The sequence below is a fragment of the Pelmatolapia mariae genome, linkage group LG10_11 (genome assembly GCF_036321145.2).
Source record: "Pelmatolapia mariae isolate MD_Pm_ZW linkage group LG10_11, Pm_UMD_F_2, whole genome shotgun sequence".
Classification (NCBI taxonomy): domain Eukaryota; kingdom Metazoa; phylum Chordata; class Actinopteri; order Cichliformes; family Cichlidae; genus Pelmatolapia; species Pelmatolapia mariae.
Window position 1 is genome coordinate 75,215,330 of NC_086236.1, and position 14,178 is coordinate 75,229,507.

Here is a 14,178-nt window from a genome sequence, read left to right on the forward strand (position 1 = left end):
TTGTGCGATCTATTGTACAATATAAAGCACCTTGAGGCGACATTTGTTGTGATTTGGCGCTATATAAATAAAATTGAATTGAATTGAATTAATTCCAAAATTCCACAGTCTTGCACATTAACATAGGTAGATCCACTTTTACTTGCAACCGCTTGCGAGAAACCCAATACAAAATCCTACACCGCCTATACATAGCTCCTAATGTTTTGCATAAGATCGCACCTCTTATTTCCCCCTCTGTAGTAAATGTCAAAAAGAAACTGGCACTTTTTTTTCATTACTTTTGGGAATGCAAATTAATCAAAAGACTTTGGAGTTCCACATCTCAAGAACTAAGTAATATCTTTAAGAATCGGCTCCAAAGGGACCCCGGATATTTTCTTTTCGGCCTACCCTTAAAAGAATTAACATTAAATTACTTGCAGCGCAAACTATGTGATAAACTATTGTTGCTAGATAGGAAATGTATTCTCATTAACTGGGTTAAGGATAAACCTCCCTCTGTGATTTTGTGGTACAGGGATGGTGGTTTAAAGTTATTCCTCATGAAAGAACCGCTGCTGTTTTAGGAGGAAATGAGGATGTTTCTCAATGTCTGGTCCCCTTTGCTTAGTTATTTGCCAAATGATCTGTCCCAACTGTTGAGGGGGGGGGGGGGGGATTTTTTTCTAAATCTGTGGGTAAATGGATGAAAATATTTTTTCCTTCTTTTTTTGTTTCTTTCTTGTTTGTTTGTTTCTCTCTTCTTTCTGTTTTTTTTTCTTTTCTGTTTTTCCCCCATATGCGTATTTGCACAGGTATATGACTTTAATGCATGCGATTTCCTTTGGGGTTTTTTTTCCTCTTGTTTGTCTGCTTTGTTATGTTTTTTTGCTTTTCCTGATAATGAATAAAAACTGTTAAAAATAAAAAAGCAAAAACAAAAAAGAAACTCAGACCTCAGAAGATTACCTTTTTTATTATCAAACTGTCCAAAGCATTTACACTGAGCATGTGCAAACAGTCATGTGACAGCCTCACCCCAGCTGACAGCTAACATGTTGGGCACTGACGATCAGCTGATTGATCTTTCATTCACTTATCTTATCTGTCAGATTTATAATTACATCGTCACTGCAGAGAGTGGTTTGAATGACTGTGGTGGTCCAATGATGAGCGTCACTGTGCTTTCAGGATCCTTTGGTCTTTCTGATCATCGCCTCCAGGATCTTCCACTGATCGGGAGTCACCTGAGACACAAAGAGTTGAACAAATGTTAATACAGTAAATAGGTGGAGTCACTGAATATTCAGGTGTGAAATCGGCAGAGGGCAATCTGGCAATGCGACACTCACACTGCGCAGTTCGTTAAACTCTCCTGCAAGTGACACATACTCTCCTCCATCAAACCGAATCACCTGAAAACAAACACGCAGTTCCTGTTACATTCAGCAGGAAGTTCAATCTGACCAATTAATGCACCTCATGAACCATCCAACCCTACAACTGTTTGACCTTTGACCCCAGGTCATTTTAAACTCACAGCCCCAGACATCCAGGAGGCATAGTTGCTGCTCACATAAGCCGCCAGGTTTGCGATCTCAGCTGGTGTGCCGAGTCGGCCCGTTGGGATGCGGTCGACCATGGTCTTCTCGAAGGCTCCAGTTGGGTCCAAACGGCTGAAGGCCCCCTGAAACCCCCCAAACAAGCCAAAAAACATAAACAACAACAACAAACTGAAGATAACAAACACCAGCCGCTACAGTCACGTGGGTGGTACCTTTGTTCTGATTGGTCCAGGCTGGATGATGTTGAACCTGTGGCCATAGCGCCCCCATTCTGCTGCCAGAGACCTGAGACACAGCCACAACACTAATAATGCTAACCACAGGTGATGCTGTGAGACGTTCAAGGTCATCTAACCTTACAGAGTGACCTCCGAAATCAAAATGGAATTTAACCTACTTGTAGAGCGCCTCAACTCCGGCCTTTGCCGAAGCACTCGGGACCACGAAACCAGAACCAGACTCAGCATATATGGTGGTGATGGCAAGGAAGGATGCTCCTAAACAAACAACAATAAGAACCAGACAGCAACATACCTGACACACATGATGAGAGCGAGGCAGTCAAAGACATCTGAACAGAATCTCGGAGAGAAGTCTCGAATGCCAAAAAAGGCGGCACTCTATGCCTAAAGAGACAATCAAAAGCTGGACAGGAAAAGGCTTTTCTACCTTTCTGGTTCTGGATCAGCCTCTTTCCGAGCTCCAAGGTGACAAACGCTGTCCCGTTCAGGACGATGTCGGTGACGGTCTTCCAGGCGTTTGGCGACAGACGTTCTGATGGACAGACAAAGTTTCCTGCAGCATTGTTGATTATTACCTGCACCAATCAGGATGGAAGGTTTAGGGTATGGGTCAGCCAATGAGGGGCCTAGGTGAGTGTTTGGTGTGCGTGCGCTTACATCAGGAAGTCCAGTCAGAGCCTCCATCTGATCGACACATTGAGAGACGGCCTGAGGATCTCTGACATCACACTGCACCGCATGCACCTGAGGACAAAGAGACACAACTCGTTTGGACCAGGACAGACTACACAGAGTCTGGTACTGGATCCAGATTCTGGTTCTGACCTTGTTTCCAGTTTGGCTGCTGATCTCCTCAGCTGTCCGCTGCAGGACGTCCAGCTTCCTGAAGCACAAACCAAGATGGAATCAGGGTTCAGACAGTGCTCGCGGCTGGTTTTGAGTTCTGGTGGCTGCTTGGTTTAAAGAGGAGATGAAGGAAGATCCGAATGTTGCTCTGATGATAAAGCACCGATTCATCTATAAAGTCGGGTTATTGAAGAGGAGAACTCAGAGGCTCTCTAGAATTCTGGTCACATGTATGAAAACATGTTTTCCCTGCAATCAAAAATAACTCGGAGGTAAACCTCAGTGTGACGATGATTCTTAATAATGAGAGTGGAGAGGTTAAAGTTAACGATGCGTTTCCGTTTAAATGTGCCTCCCTTCACCTTCACCAGCTGGTTCTGCGGGATCTCTGCAAACATCGTGCTCAAATCTACAGTTCCTGCGCTGACGATCAGATTTAAAACAGATTATGGCCATGTGACCTCTAACCTGCTAGCAATGATGCACTGCGCTCCCAGCTGCGACAGGGTGGCAGTCATGGTGCGCCCCAGCCCCGTCCCTCCTCCTGTGATTAAGGCCACACGGTTATTGAAGCTTCCAGAGGGCAGCATGGCGTCTTTAAGGGGCGGAAAGAAGCTGGCCTGCGACCCGGAGCGGAGACCTGCTGACCCGTGGAGCCTCGACTGGAGCTGCAAACACATACGATTAATCACTTCATCGATCCTATAAAAGGAGCTACTGATTACACTGAGCATCAGTTAGCCTCTTTATTGATAGACTCTTCCAATTTGAACCATCAAAATGTACCTGACAGGTGAGTCCTTCTAGTAAAGAAGTGTGTAACTGAGTCGGGGCTTATTGATCTCATTAATCTCCTGACAGGAAGTTCATCTAACCACCACCAATCGCATGCTTATTTACTCTGATGAAACTGTGATCAGTCTCATTGATCTACGGAGTATCAGTTAAGAAAAACCTGTTAATAATCGTTTGGAGAATAAAGTGGAAATGTGCAGGTTACAGTAGCTGTGCGGCTGTTTCATATTGTAAAAGCTGCTGTAAATCAATCTGAGGCAGACTAAGTGTTGTTTAAAATCCTCTGCAGGTTAGAGCAGGATAAACAGGTTAGTTTGCTGCACTGTGATGGTTTAAAGCAAAGAACACAGTTAGCTTACATCTAGTGTAGCAGAGATTCATATGAATTTTAGCTGATGATGGTTGTATAGAGCAGGGGTCGGCAACCTTTCTGATGATGAGTGCCATCTAAAATTTCCTCAGAAGTCAATGTACCATATGACTGCATCAGCAATAAATGTAATAACGCTCTATATGAACAGTTACACACTATATAGAACCAGTTTATAGATTATATTTGTTCGCAGATGTTGGCAGCTATCAGCGAATAGTTATGCGCTATTTTGAAACAAAAAAAAGGATAAAAAGTTTTTATCCATAACATCAAATGAACTGTACAACAGAAAATCCAAATGCTATTTGTGGTCTCCTCGCAACAATAAGAAAAATAAACTGGGCCAATATGGCATGTTTGTTAATACAGGGTAGACTTTTAGTCAAGACTAGAGCAGGGCGATATGGCCAAAAATATTTATCACGATACATATTTGAAAATTTGCGATAACGATATAACTGACGATATAATTGATGCGAGACAAAATACAACTCCACAACATTACTAGCGCAAAAAGACAACCTTCCATTTATTTTCACTTAAACAAGAAGCTGGTTTTTATGTGCATTTAAGCTATATAAAAATTTAACAGTGCAAATGCAAATTCCTTGCTGACAGTTTAACCAAAAGGCATTTCCAGTAGAAATGTGCTGACATATCCTGAGCATAACCATGTATAATATCCACTGAAGTTAAAAAGAGGTGCTTTGCAACATTAAACTGCAGTGTGCCAAATAAAAAAGTCAAATACGTATTTTTCGGACCATAAGGTGCACGGGATTATAAGGCACATTAAGCGAAACAAAGCAGTCAGATAAATCAAACTTTATTCAACTCATTCTTCTTGCTTCCTCCACTTCTGTACCATTGATTCATTAATGCTGTATTCTCTCACAGCTGCTCTATTCCCATGTTGTTGCAGTATATTAATGACTAACCTGGTATTGTGGATGGATTATCTCAGTTGTTCTCCTGACTGAAGTTTGGTCCGTTTACAGCATCCTGCCATGCAATTGCATTTGTCCCTAACTATCAGGAACCTTAACGTTAACTTTTATAAGTGGAAAAGTGTTAGCGTTCATCCTCCAGCTTCACTGTTTATGTTATGCTAACATAGCTGTGTCGCTAGCTATCGCGTAGCACATCATTATAGCCCAACTTCAGTAACCCTACAAACGTCACTGCTGTTTAGTTTCCTGTCTTCATTTATGTTGGAAGTGATAGCAGAGCTGTACGTTTGAATTTTTTCAGAAATCTCTCAGTCAGAACATGCTAACAGAACATGGTAAAGCAGCAATGCTGATCGTTTTATTAAAGATGAAAGAATTTAGACAGTTTTTAACTCTCAGTGATGCTGCAGTGTTCGTTTGACTTTGGGACCTGAAGCATACGGAGTTTAGGACCCAGATTACTCCCAGATTTAAGAGCATCTTAGTCCAACAAATACGGCAATAACGACGGCCCGCTTGCATGTTCTGCAAAAAAATGTGCTTTGTCGTGTATCTGACGGACAAACACCAAACCAGTTCCACATCACTGAAGTTGCACCATTTTTACAAACCAATTCTGGTTCATCTGTTTCACTCAACAATCGGCCATGTACGTATGAAAACAAAGGCACTGCGCATGCACGTTTTACTCATATCCTATCGCGATATTTCATTTTCTTATCGTTGCCTAACATTATACTGGTATTACCGTGAACGGTATAATATGGCCCAGCCCTAGTCAAGACCGCCTAAACCGAGACCAAGACAAGACCAAGACCAAGTCGAGACGAGACCAAGACCAAGACAAAAAAAAAAGTCTTTAAACTGCAGCCAGATGCTGCTTCGTTTACAGGTGAAACACATGCATTCATGATGCACCCGCACAGCCCTCCTCACCGCTGTCTACTGTCTCTCTCACTTACTGAGAGGACAGACACATGCTCCACTTGACTGTTGCTTTTTCTCTTAGTTTAGCTCTGTTTTCTTACGTATTCTTTTTTTTCTGACTTGTATTTTCATCCGTTTATTATCTTTCACTCAATCATGTGGATTGAGAGAGTTTTTCTTCTTCTGGTGGCCGTGGAACTATTACTTTTATCAAGGAACGGGACCGCGGCACATCTCCTACACGCACGGACTGTTTACTCCAGAGATCAGCTGATCACCCTGATGCCGGCCGGCTCGCTGGCCAGGCCCGCAGAAGTACCAGCTGAAATTTGGAGGAAAACACATCGGGGATGCAGAGGTCAAGGACAGAAGAGAAGAAAGAAGGAGACGGTGAGACAGCGGAGGCTCGAAGCGAGGAGGAGGTATAAACCGTGTCTGCCGTCTATCGTGATGGGAAATGTGCGATCGTTATCAAATAAAATCGACGAGCTCTCAGCGCTGGTACGGAGTCAGAGGGAATACCGAGAGTGTAGCCTGATGTGTTTCACCGAATCATGGATGCACCAGGACATTCCCGACGAGAATGCTTTCGTGGAAGGCTTCCACACTGTTCGAGCAGACAGGGACAGCATTGCTAGCGGTAAGCGGAAAGGAGGTGGGCTTGCTGTTTTAGTTAACAACCGGTGGTGTAACCCTGCCAACATAACAATCAAAGAAAGGATTTGTTGCCCGGACATTGAACTGTGTGCTGTTGGACTCAGGCCGTATTATTTACCCAGGGAATTCTCTCACGTCATCTTGGTGGCTGTTTATGTTCCTCCCTCTGCTAACCCCACAGCTGCATGTGACACTATCCACTCTGCCATAGCCCGGTTACAGACTCAGCACCCGAGTGCCTTTATTGTGATCTCGGGTGACTTCAACCATGTATCACTGGACAATACACTACCAACATTCAGACAATATGTGGACTGTCCCACCAGGGGAGAGAAAATTCTAGATCTGCTGTATGCTAATGTAAAGGATGCATACAGCTCCTCCTCCCTCCCCCCACTTGGTAGGTCAGATCATAACCTGATTCACCTCACCCCCCGCTATGTACCAATTGTGAGGAGGGAACCTGTGACCATGAGGAGCGTTAGGAGGTGGTCAGAGGAGGCCTTAGAGGAACTACAGGGCTGTTTCGAGGTGACCGACTGGGAAACACTCTGTGAGCCTCACGCCGAGGACATCAATGGGCTAACTGAGTGTATCACAGACTACATAACTTTCTGCACCGACTCCATTGTTCCAGCTCAGACTGTTCATTGTTACCCAAATAACAAGCCGTGGGTGACTAAGGACATCGAGGCCCTCCTCAACAACAAGAAGAGGGCTTTCAGAGGGGGCAATAAAGAGGAGGTGAGGAAAGTCCAGGTGTTACTAAAGGACAAGATCAGAGAGGCTAAGGACAATTACAGAAGGAAGCTGGAGTGGAAACTGAAACCGGTTTAGAGAGTTTGTTTAGCCGTGGAGGGTAACAACTGAAAATATGAAATAAACACACATGTAAGCTAAGACTCTAAAAAACAGCATTGTTGTTGTTCGGCTTTTCATTTCAACATTTGTTGGTTCACTCGAAGAGCAAGTAACGTAATATGGGTCAAGTGATCAGTTTGATATCTTTTGTGATACACCGTCATATTTACATTATTTGTACAGTACGAATGATTTGCGTTGGTACCTGCTCAAACTTAAGCTCTCCTCTGTCTGCCTGGCTGCGCTTCTCCTACAGCAAACTCGCAGGCAGCAGCTCCTCCCCCCTCGCTCACATGCTGTGCTCCGTCGCCTAGTGCCTGAGCTCGGATCATACCAAAATTAGGGGGAATTTAGGACTGTGCGCTATGTGCTTCGACTATTGTGTGTAGTTTTTGTTTTATACAGTTGTCAGTCAGGCATCTAACTATGAAACAAATTACACTCCAAAAACCCCGGGCTTCTCAAAAAATGACCCGGGCTTAAGCCCAGTAAGCCCCCCCCCCCGATGGTTGACTCCAAATCTCCCGACCACTACGTCGATCTGAGACAGCAAGACCGAGACAGCGAGACCAAGACAAGACCGAGGGATCCGAGACCAAGGCAAGACCAAGACCACGTAAAAGTGGTCTCGAGACCAAGACTGGTCTCAAGACATCCAACTCTAACACAGAGATACACGTGTTAATGTGATCTCTGGTCCCCCAATCAGAGACACAGGTCTCCGAGTGTCCAGCATTCAGACGGCTACCTGAGGACACTCATGTGAGAGAAAATCTGCTCACACAGATATTGACAGTATTTGGCTCTACATAAGGCCTCTGCAATGTTCTGAAGACAGTTAAACTTGTCAGGTAGTGATGTCCAGCAGGTGAAAATGCAGCTCCATGAACACGCACAACTGTAGATTCCAGCTGTGTCTGTAGTTCTGCAAACTTTGACCCCCACAGAGTCGAGCTTTTTATTTCAATGAGCTGCATTTCGATGTCCTCTGTGTCCATCCAGTTAATGAGAGACAAATCCAGCTGCTTTCTGGTTTGATCAGAAAAGAAAACATTAGTCCATACACCTGAAAGTCGCATTGTGAATTCTGTCTCGAGTCTTCGGATGTATCCGTGTATTTCCATGGTGCTGATGCTGCGCTGTGCGGACAGCTCCTGAAGCATTTGAAGTGTTGGAATGTGGAAATTTCAACATCGCTTGAAAAAACTGCCAGCTAGCAACGTCCCTCTCACCGGTAGGCTAAGTTATTTTTAGCCAATTACAAGTTGAGTCTGGTAGTCGGGGTTGTTAGCTAACATACCGTCATTAAGAAGAGGCACAACTAATGTGTGTATGCGAGCTAATCTGCGATGTGCACCGCTGGCCCGGCCATTTATTTTTTAATGCACCTTCTCAGATTAATTTACTGCATGTCGTGCCATCAGTTAACCCTTCGCGTGCCAGCTGTGGCACGCGTGCCCAGGGTTGCCGTCCCCTGGTGTAGTGTCTAACATAAAGACGGCATTTTCATTCCATTTTTTTTTTTTTATTTGTTTCACACATGGTTCAGCAGTATTTCATTTCCTTCACACAAGTCCTCATTTCTCATTAATATAGCACTGCACCCATGGGTGAAAAGGAGCAGGAAGAAGAATAAATTGTTAAAAGCACCTGCCCCCTATCTGAACTCCAATTAATCTTACAAGTGGGCACACTCTAACATTTATCTATATTTAACAATGCAAAACAAAACAACAAATGAATATAATCAACAATATACAATTCTACTAATATAAAATACTACAAAAATACTACTCTGGCACAGGTTTTCAGCCAACAGGCCCTCAGACAGGCAGCCAAAATCATCAACGAGCCCTCTCACATTCTTCACCCCGCATTTCAACGGCTCCCCTCTGGGCGGCGCCTCCGCTGCATTTCCTGCAGGACTGAGAGGAGGAGAGCCACCTTTGTCCCCAAAGCCACTCTGCTTTTTAACTCCAGCCGATGAGACCATTTCCCACACCAGAAACATAAACTACTCTCTTTTTATACTACCGACACTTCATTCACTTACAGTTATTTATTCACCTTCAGTCACTTTAATTTTAAAACTGTAAAATTTTAAAACTGTGTATATTCTGTGTATTTATTATCTCACTCTTATTGCCTGTTTATGCCCTGTCCTCATCTTCAACGTCATGCTGCTCTGTTGTATGTTAATTGCCCCTTGGGGATAAATAAAGTCTCTATGATTCTGATTCTACTTGATGGCACAGAAGAACTGTTCCTTCCACATTTAGCCCAGATTACTTTCATGTTCTTCATATTGAGCTATCGTTTTAAGCATGTAACACATTTTAAAACGGTGTATATTTGTACAACTCTTAAGATTATCATGAAGAGAATTCCATGTTTTTATACCGCTAACTGTCGGACACACTTGCCTTTGTCTGGTCCGGGCAAACTGAGGCCTCAAATAAAATTTCCTTCTACAATCCCCACTTCCTGAACACAATACAAATAAACTTTGTAACTTCAGAGGTAATGTATTATTTTTTGCCTTGAACATGATTAATAATGTTTGTAATTTCACTAAATGGTAAATGGCCTGCATTTGTATAGCGCTTTACTCAGTCCCTAAGGACCCCAAAGCGCTTTACACTACATTCAGTCATTCACCCATTCACACACACATTCACACACTGGCAGTGGTAGGGCTGCACGATTAATCGTTAGAAAATCGCGATCTCGATTCATACTTATGTGCGATCTCATTTCCAAATGACAACGATTTAAAAAAAAAAAAAGACGACGACGATTGTACCGCATTTTGATCCGGGACGTAATCTGCATGAAAACAAGCGCTCACTCTTCCTGCTCAACAAATGACAAGGGCGGAGCCTTATACCACGTGATACAGAAGCTGTGCCGTGATGCTCAAATTGGCAGGGAAAAACAACGGAGAACACGTCAGGGATGACGAGAAAGTGACAGGAGAAAATTCGTCCCGGTCAACCACCCAAACATAACGGGAACCTTATACAGCGCTTCCCTATACACGTCGAACTCCCGCAGGCACAAAGAAATTACGGATGCTATTACTTATCACCTGACCAAAGATATATCAACACTGTGCAAAACGAGGGATTTAGGAAAATGATCAACACCCTAGACAAACGCTACACAGTGCCGTCCCGCAACTATTTTTCTATTGTTGCACTACCTGCTCTATACACGCAGTGTCGAGCAACGGTGAAAACGGAATTTCAAGCAGTACAACATTTTGCGGCAACCACAAAATGTGAGGCATTTATTGTTTTTATGTTTATTTATTGTTTTTATGTTCAGTTTCAACTGTTACGAAGTTGATGTGCAGTTAATAAGTGCAATAAATGTCTGTGAAGGTTCTCAGTCATCCAGGTCATCGTAGTCAAAGGAGTTAGCAAAGAAAAGCGTCTGGACTTCTTAAAGTTGCTTGAAGACGTTTCACCTCTCATCCGAGAAGCTTCTTCAGTTCTAAGGTCAAATGGCCGAGAGTCCCAGATTTAAACCCAATAAATATTTATATTGGAAAAGAAAATCGTGAGAGAATCGTGATCTCAATTCTAAGCAAAAAAATCGTGATTCTCATTTTATGCAAAATCGTGCAGCCCTAGGCAGTGGCAAGCTACATTGTAGCCAAAGCTGCCCTGGGGCGCACTGACAGAGGCGAGGCTGCCGGACACTGGCGCCACCGGGCCCTCTGACCACCACCAGTAGGCAAACATGGGGTTAGTATCTTGCCCAAGGATATTTGGCATGCAGCCAGGAGTCAGCCTGGGATCGAACCACTGACCTTCTGATCAGTGGCTGACCTGCTCTGCCAACTGAGCTACAGCCACCCACCCAAATCTTATAATTTCAACAATTTCGATTTTATAAACAGATTATTTGTATGTTCTATATTTCACATTATGAACCATTCGTACCACTTTCTTCTGTAACAAGTATAAAGGTTTTATATTACTGGCATATGTATTCCCCCACACTTCAGCACAATAACTGAGACAGGGGGAAAATTAGTGAGAAATATAAAATACGCATTGCCTTATAATCTAATACATCCCTGACATTTACAGTGTGCTGTCAGTGTAGAGCTCAGGAAACATCTGCTCACATCTGGCTGAATTCATAGGAACTTCTAATCAACCACTCAGCTGCCTGTGCGCACGCGCCTCGGGTGGACATGCGATAGCTGGGTGAAAGGTCAATACCCTAAAAAAAACTTATTTACTCTACCATCGCTCAAACAATCCGCTTTCTGACGTCACAGACGCCCGAGTGAGGGCATCAACAAAGTGCTGCATAATAGAAGTTTTTTTTCCCTCACGCGCACAGCGGAGCTCCTTACGACTGCCGCGAGCCTGCCTGCTCTCCCCACGACACGCGCCGCCATCTTCGTCGGCTCACGAAGACGTCATGACGGGTCGTACTAAGTAAAGCAGGAGCGGCGGGAACGTCAAAACGAAAGCTCCCAGTCCGGTTACTGCTCGGGATTCACTCGGGACTGACCCGGATTAGAATTTGTTCCATTTCTGAGTGAAAGGTTGTATTAGATTTGGTCCTTGATGATGATGACGATTATTGATCTCCTGGTTTTATTTTTTTTTTTAATATAAAGTTTCTAGTTTTTAGCTAAACTCACCTCTAATCTGTTTTTTTTATTCTAATTTTCAATCAAAGTTTGTTTGTTTTTTTTTAGCCTCGCTCTTTCTTTATTTACGTTAGCAGTGACGAAACAGAGACACCCCCTCCTCCCTGCACAGTGGTTCAGTCCACATCTGACGACGATCACGTGTTACCGTAATATTGCTATTGCGTTACTCAAACGGAGCTCCGTTTTGTCCGCAAACAGCTTGACGCGTCGCAGATCGATGGCCAGTCGGTTTGGTATTGATAATTGATCTGATGAAGCTTCGGTGACTGATGACCTGCGCTCTGGGAGGACTTTGGTTTTGTTCCTTCCTGTCTAATGGGCCAGTTACGGTTCCGGTCCGTCATGGTCCGACCGGAAATCTGAACTGATAAACAGAAGCTGATCGATGCGCGCGGAGCTGAATGAGAGGATTGATCAGCAATGGAGGACCGGGTCTCCGAGCCCAGCCTGGTTCTGGTCTTCAGCGGGAAGAGGAAGTCCGGAAAAGATTACGTGGCGGAGCTGATCCAGAAGAGGTAAACACACCTGGAATAATTCAGCAACAAGAAACATTTAAATTTTCACAGCAGATTTTGGACCCAGTTTTAGCTCCATTACAACTAAAACCAGAGAACAACAAGCTGCACTGTTTGTATAAGATAACCCACCGCCACCATCATCATCATCATTATATCACGATCTAATTTTTAAATCCGCCTTTCTTAATGTTAACCTTGTACTTGTACCTGTGCAGTTGTAAATATTTGTTATTTGTGTTTCTGAGTGTTTGTTGTTTAAAACACAAACACCTGGAGCACTTGGACACCTGTCCATGTTTACCTCACTGCGCTGACCGTGACGTGTTGCAGGTTGGGCTCTGACGTCTGCTGCATCCTGCGCCTGTCTGGACCCCTAAAGGAGCAGTATGCTCAGGTGAGACTCACCTGCTCCAGATGCACCTTCACACAAATGTCTGCACTTTACCTGGAGGTCATGAGTTCAGATCCCCGGCCAACTGGTTCTCCTGGATTAAGGTGGGTGACCGTACAGGTGTCCAGGTCTCGGAGCTCCTTAAGGTGAGCTCAGGCTGATGACGATGGAGGATGTGCGAGTGTGGCAGCAGGTTTGATCTCCAGAAGGTTCCTGGGAACCACCTCATGGACCACATCCTCCAGCAGCAGCTTATATTCGTACTCAGACATGTGTGAGGTGACCTCTCACAGGTGAAACAGCCCATTCGGGGTCACACCTCATCATACCTGCCAGTTTGCTACTGTACCTGAAGCTGATAAACCACAGCCAGACACAAGAAGGCTGGTTCTGGTTCTCACCCTGGTTCTGGTTCTGCAGGAACACGGTCTGGACCTGGACCAGTTGATGGGTCCTGGACCTTATAAGGAGCAGTATCGAGCTGACATGATTCGCTGGGGAGAATCTCGCCGCCGCCAGGACCCCGGCTTCTTCTGTCGCCTGGCGAGCAGAGGAGCCTGCCAACCAGTGTGGGTAGGTGAGCGTGGATCATGTTGCTGTGATGTCATCCTTCAGACAGCTGAGCTCTGCTCTGTGATTGGTCAGGTGGTGAGCGACGCGCGGCGGCTCTCGGACCTGCAGTGGTTCCAGGCAGAGTTTCCTCAACAGACTCAAAGTGTCAGAGTTCAAAGTTCAGAGAAGACCAGGTCACAGAGGGGGTGGAGCTTCACTGCAGGTGAGACTGAATCCTCCCACTAACCGTTTGTTTCTCTCAACTTTTTCCGTCTCACCTGTCTGCCCATCTCGGTCTCTCAGGTGTCGACGATGCAGAGTCGGAGTGCGGTCTGGACAACGGAGTTGAATTTGATTGGATTGTAATTAATGAAGCCGACGCCCCCTCGTTGGACAAGCAGCTGCGTCCAATCTTGCAGCTTGCTGAGGAAGCAGCTTCAACATCATCATCATCATCATCAGTAAATCAAAGCTGATCATCAGTGACTGATCAGGTGGTCCCGCCCACAGAACTAACAGGTTGACCTAACCTGCAGCTCAGGTGTTTCAGAGCAGCTGCTGCAGGTGGTCCGGCATGTTTAAAGAAGGGAGGACGGCATGCTTTCAGCAGGATGAACTACAAAACTTTATTGTTCAGCTGATCAATAAAGTTTTATTTAACACCTGTTCCGGCCCTGTGTTTTTGTTTTTAGAAGTTTGTAGTAGTTTGTAGTCCCCCTCAGCTGTTGCTGGTGTACGAGCGCCCTCTGCTGGTCTGAGCAGGTTAAATCAATGATTTCAATGAGAAAGATGACAGCCGAGGCTTCGTTCCAAACTCTGCGGTTCCTACTTTAGTACTGCAGTC

At 44.6% G+C, this 14,178-nt stretch overlaps 2 protein-coding genes across 5 annotated transcripts; one reads left to right on the plus strand and one right to left on the minus strand.

Moving 5' to 3' along the window:
- Positions 1 to 942: 942 nt before the first annotated feature.
- Positions 943 to 11,668, minus strand: decr1 (2,4-dienoyl CoA reductase 1, mitochondrial). 4 transcript variants are annotated; one of them, XM_063486802.1, is made up of 10 exons: positions 11,547 to 11,668; positions 3,104 to 3,303; positions 2,615 to 2,672; positions 2,447 to 2,533; positions 2,217 to 2,364; positions 1,945 to 2,044; positions 1,760 to 1,832; positions 1,559 to 1,669; positions 1,335 to 1,397; positions 943 to 1,229 (listed from the first exon to the last, which is right to left on the minus strand). In XM_063486802.1, exons 1-10 carry the CDS (start codon positions 11,610 to 11,612, stop codon positions 1,170 to 1,172), a joined length of 966 nt encoding a protein of 321 aa, XP_063342872.1. In that variant the 5' UTR covers positions 11,613 to 11,668; the 3' UTR covers positions 943 to 1,169. The 4 variants fall into 4 exon arrangements, with proteins under 4 accessions (XP_063342872.1, XP_063342871.1, XP_063342873.1 ...); XM_063486801.1 differs by having other exon boundaries at positions 1,523 to 1,669; positions 11,547 to 11,667; XM_063486803.1 differs by having other exon boundaries at positions 1,523 to 1,669; positions 11,456 to 11,567.
- Positions 11,669 to 12,077: 409 nt separating this feature from the next.
- pmvk (phosphomevalonate kinase) lies at positions 12,078 to 13,999 on the plus strand. The gene is made up of 5 exons (XM_063486809.1): positions 12,078 to 12,388; positions 12,722 to 12,785; positions 13,203 to 13,355; positions 13,428 to 13,557; positions 13,638 to 13,999. Exons 1-5 carry the CDS (start codon positions 12,294 to 12,296, stop codon positions 13,808 to 13,810), a joined length of 615 nt encoding a protein of 204 aa, XP_063342879.1. The 5' UTR covers positions 12,078 to 12,293; the 3' UTR covers positions 13,811 to 13,999.
- Positions 14,000 to 14,178: the final 179 nt, after the last annotated feature.

What these genes read in the sequence shown, in the direction of transcription:
- decr1 (XM_063486801.1), bottom strand. Translation starts at nt 11,612, where the DNA reads ATGGCGGCGCGTGTCGTGGGGAGAGCAGGCAGGCTCGCGGCAGTCGTA. An exon ending in TAAGGAGCTCCGCTGTGCGC is followed by an intron (nt 3,304 to 11,546) that starts GTGAGGGAAAAA and finishes ATGTGTTTGCAG; the next exon opens with CTCCAGTCGAGGCTCCACGG. An exon ending in AGTTTAACGAACTGCGCAGT is followed by an intron (nt 1,230 to 1,334) that starts GTGAGTGTCGCA and finishes TTTGTGTCTCAG; the next exon opens with GTGACTCCCGATCAGTGGAA.
- pmvk (XM_063486809.1), top strand. Translation starts at nt 12,294, where the DNA reads ATGGAGGACCGGGTCTCCGAGCCCAGCCTGGTTCTGGTCTTCAGCGGG. An exon ending in GCGGAGCTGATCCAGAAGAG is followed by an intron (nt 12,389 to 12,721) that starts GTAAACACACCT and finishes GACGTGTTGCAG; the next exon opens with GTTGGGCTCTGACGTCTGCT. An exon ending in GGGGTGGAGCTTCACTGCAG is followed by an intron (nt 13,558 to 13,637) that starts GTGAGACTGAAT and finishes TCGGTCTCTCAG; the next exon opens with GTGTCGACGATGCAGAGTCG.